Source organism: Lottia gigantea (assembly GCF_000327385.1).
Source record: "Lottia gigantea unplaced genomic scaffold LOTGIsca_848, whole genome shotgun sequence".
Taxonomy (NCBI): Eukaryota; Metazoa; Mollusca; class Gastropoda; family Lottiidae; genus Lottia; species Lottia gigantea.
This window is the reverse complement of record NW_008710801.1, coordinates 34,666-39,181: the sequence shown is the minus strand read 5'-3', so window position 1 is coordinate 39,181 and position 4,516 is coordinate 34,666. Positions and strand designations below refer to the sequence as shown.

At 34.0% G+C, this 4,516-nt stretch overlaps 2 protein-coding genes across 2 annotated transcripts in view; one reads left to right on the top strand and one right to left on the bottom strand.

Moving 5' to 3' along the window:
* Nucleotides 1-3,242: 3,242 nt before the first annotated feature.
* LOTGIDRAFT_176242 (hypothetical protein) lies at nt 3,243-3,830 on the top strand (the record flags this gene model as incomplete). The annotated part of the gene is made up of 1 exon (XM_009067665.1): nt 3,243-3,830. One exon carries the CDS (start codon nt 3,243-3,245, stop codon nt 3,828-3,830), a length of 588 nt encoding a protein of 195 aa, XP_009065913.1.
* A 133-nt stretch (nt 3,831-3,963) lies between these two features.
* LOTGIDRAFT_176241 (hypothetical protein) overlaps nt 3,964-4,516 on the bottom strand; it is a gene marked incomplete at both ends in the record, with an annotated part of 3,689 nt that continues 3,136 nt past the window's right edge. The window contains one exon of the mRNA XM_009067664.1: nt 3,964-3,986. Within this exon, the coding sequence (XP_009065912.1) occupies nt 3,964-3,986 (23 nt within the window). The remainder of the gene's footprint in view (nt 3,987-4,516) is intronic.

Sequence of the window (4,516 nt, the reverse complement as noted above, 5' to 3'; positions counted from 1 at the left end):
CCATAAAAACTGTTGTTTCTTAAAAACAGATAGCTATTAATAATAATGAAGTTTTGAAACAGGAAAAAAATATAACCACATTAGAAAACCATCTCAAGGAAAAAGTCAATCATATTATTTTAGTCTTCCATTTGCTGGAAATAAATTCGGAATAGATTACAACACTTATGACTTTAAAAAATATGGATTTACAGCAATAATAAAACTATCTTCTGAGCCAGGCGGATATCCTTCAGGCATATTTGATGCACAATCACTTTTTTTCCGAGGCAGAACTCTAATTGAAATTATTTTTCCCATGAAAGTAAAGATCGATTCAATATTCTTCAAACAAAAATCATATAGTGTGTTTTTTAACACTCGTAAAGTTTTTCAATTTATCAACAAAAATAAAATCCAAGAAGGTCAAGAATTACCAAGCAACGACAAAAACGGCAAGCTTGATCACTTGTATGAATTTAATACAAATGGAGACTATATAGATGCTTTTAGAATGTCAATCATACCAGATGACAAAATGATATTCTTGGATTGAGTGATTTTGATATGATATTGGAGACGGAAACTCAACCATCAGCGAACATCATTAGAAATCACGAACCACAAGATGAAGAAACACAGTTTTATGAGTATTTACGAACATCAACAGACTTTGAATATGTAAAACTATATTTTGTTAATAATAATCTTTTCACCTCTGTTGATGTTCATAAAACTCAATTTCATAGAAACTTTTTAATACCAGTAATAAAAGATGAAAATGTATATGTATGCCAGTTTTACATTAAAATCTCCATTGAAAAAACAAAATTTTCAGTAAAACTAAAACAGTATATTAAATGTCAGAGAAGATGGAGTAGAATTGATTCTGTTTTCAAAGCACTGATTGTAGTTCTAACAGTAGGAACAACACTTGCAATAGCCATAACTGGTGGATTAATGGTTCCAGTACTTGTCCCAACTGTATTAGCCACAATAACTGCTATTCGAACTTCATCTTGTGGCTTGATTGCTATAGGTTATACATCCAAACAGCAATCTTATTATAAAAACGAAAAGAGAAATTTTAAATACATATCTTAATAAATTATTTATGTTTTTCGAAAGATCATGAGAAGATAAGAACATAACCATTGAAGAATTAGAAGAATTCAATGAAATTTTAGATAAATTTGATACGGAAATATCAGCAATAAAAGTTAAAAAATAGATAATGAAAGAAACATATATAAAAAATATGAATAACATTGAAATTATAGACGATGAAACATTCATAGAAAACGTGCCATTTACCAATCTTATCAGCTGATAAATTTTCAACATTTAATGGTCAAATTGAAATAGATGGAAAGATAATCGAGATAATTTCAATGCAGTAGTATATGTCTTTTCGGATATGACGCATTTCACTTCTGCGCATGCGCAGCTTTTTCAATGCATCATATCCGAAAAGACACAACTGTTAAAATGTATTATAACAGACTCCCCAAACTGTACTATAACAGACTCCCCAAACTGTATTATAACAGACTCCATATAAATTACACAGACAATAATCACTAAAAATAATACAGTAATAAATAACCGCATTAAAAATGTCTTTAATTTTAAAACACGAACAAAAAAAATTCGAAGGAGACGGTTTCTTCTCTGCGCTAACAGCTCTCATCCCCAAAGTGGCCAATTTTGTATCAAACAACAAACCCCTCCTTTCCTCAGAAGCGCAAGCTCTTTGATCTGTGGCAAAAGCAGGAGTAAATATAAGCGATGCAGTGAAAAAATCTGACGAACTTAAAGAACTGCAGCTAATAAGAGAACTAAGAAACAAGAGACTAGAACGACAAGCCCTAGAAAAACAAGGAAAAGGGTTTAAAATCATTGGATAAAAATGGCAAGCAAAAATTACAGATTGGATCCAATCTTTCAATTAAATGATCCGATTCAATATTCGTTCAACAAAAAGAAAGAGGATTACGTAATCATCTCACCATCGGTAGGGACAAAGACCCAAATAAACGACGGAGGAAGAGTTACCTTTGAAATTAATTCGTTGTCCAATTGGTTGCTGCTTTCCGATGCCCATTTCCGATGCGATTTCAAAATCAAAGACGCTGCTCAGAATCGAATTCCACAAACCAACACGACTTAAGAAAACAACTTCTTTCCGTCTTTATTCAGCGAAATGGTTTTGGAAGCTGGTTCAAATCCGATAGAGACCATAAAACACCCCGGCGAGTTTGACACAATGTTGAAAACGGTTCTGTATCCCAAAAACTACGATGTCGGTGACGGAGAAGTTTTAAAAGAACGGTTAGAACTGTAGCAAATGACGCAGACCTTGCTAGGATAAGGGTAGTTGCTAGAAACACACTGGAAAGAGTGACTCGCGGAGTAAATCACGGATTTGAAAAACGAGCGCTTCAATACAACAACGTTGTCGAGAACAACAGATGGGGTAATTACGTAAATTGGAAGTTGTATCCTTTATTTGGTCTCTTGGAACACAGAAAGGTTTCCATAGGTTTACCGTATAAAATTCATTTGCAAAGAGAAATCAACGACAACAAGATATTCTTTGGTGAAAACAACTCTGACGCAAAATTGGAAATAACGAATATCCAACTTTACATACCGGTAATCACTCCTTCCGTAGAAGTGGAAACGAGAATATTCAACTCTTTAACCAAAGACATCGAAATTGCTTTTCTTCGTCGTAACACGGTAGGTAGCATGACTTTAACGGGAGAATCCACCACGTGGCCAATTACCAACACCGTCAAACCAGCGAGATATCTAATGGTCGGTTTCAAAAACTTGCCAGACTCTCAGACAAACAACAACAACATTTTCAGAGTGGCATTGAACCATACTCAAGATCCCACCATTCGCAAAGTTCAAGTCAGATTGAATAACGATAATTATCCCAATCAACCTTTGACAATTGATCCTTCCAAAAAAGATTACAACGAATTGTACAGAAACTATAAAAACATGTGCGAATTGTTTGGAAATACGCCTCAGTTTGAATACACAGATTTTTCACTCAATCATCCAATCTTTTGTTTCGATCTGTCAGCTCATCAAGAAGATCTTTTCAAAACAGGGGTAAACATAAATATTCACATCGATAAAACACAAGGAGATGTGACCGGCTACTGTTTATTGCTGGAAGAAGCAAAACATTTGATTAAAATATCAGGTAGAAGAATGATAAGAATTGAATAAAAAAACACCCTTTAAAAATGAAACCAGAAACTTTAGTTATGAAAATAATAGAAGCTATGGAAACGAATTCACCGACTCTAATAACTTACAACGGTAAAAAAGTGCCAATAACCCAAAAGATTATCGATAAATACAAACATTGCAAAGTCAGATACGATATAGACTTGGAAAGAATTGATGAGAATTTAACTAAAAAAGGTGGATTTTTACCTTTCTTACCTTTAATCTTTGCTGGTTTAGCTGCAGCCGGTGCAACTGCTGGTGGAGCTGCTGGGATAGCCAAAGCTGTCAACGATAAGAAAGCTGAAGCCGCTGCAAACGCCGAAGCACGTAGACACAATTTGGCAATGGAAAGAGAAGCACGAGGAGGTTCGGGAGTAGGAGATATATTAGGGACGGTTAAAGAATTCGGACAAAGATTTGGCGAAGAAACCAAGAAAACCGTTAAAGAGGGATTAAGCAAATTAATAGATAAAATCGACACCGGAGAAATGAAGGTCAAACACATGGGCAACGCCATATTTTTTAAAAACATACATTCGGGCGAGGGAATCTTCCTTTCAAAGTATAAAGGCAACGGGGTGATTTTTGGTACGAAAATGTAATAAATAAAAATGGGCAAAAAATTTAATCATTCAGAAATATTTCCTAATAAACCCAATGCTCATGTGTATATGCGGTAGTTCAGGTTCTGGGAAAACTCATCTCACTTTTAACATGTTGACAACACCAAACCTTTTAGATTTCGATTCTCTGTATATCTACACAACAACACCAGAGCAATCGTATTATCAATTCCTCAAAGCTTTGGAATATTTACCAAAGAAAGACGTTCAAGACATATTTCAATATTACGAGGAAAACGAAGAAGAAGTGGAAATAAAAGATATCATAGAAAACTTCATTAAATCAAAGAATCCATCTTTCAATCCAACGGATATAAAAGTTTTTCTTACGAAAAATGTTCATGATCTAGACTTGTCTAATATTGATAGCAATCGAAAGAACTTAATATTGTTTGACGACTGCGTAGCGCAAAGAAATCAAACTGTTCAACAATAATTCTTCACCAAAGGAAGACATCACAACTGTCACTGCATATACCAATCCCAATCTTTTTATGGGATGGATTCTATGTTCATTAGAAAAAATGCAAATTGTTTTTTATTATTTGAATTAAACGATAAAGATTTATCTCAAATCATTCAGTCTATAAATCACGGAATGGACAGAGATACATTTAAAAAGGTTTGTAAGCTCAATGGAGAAACCCAGATGATCATGGAGGGAT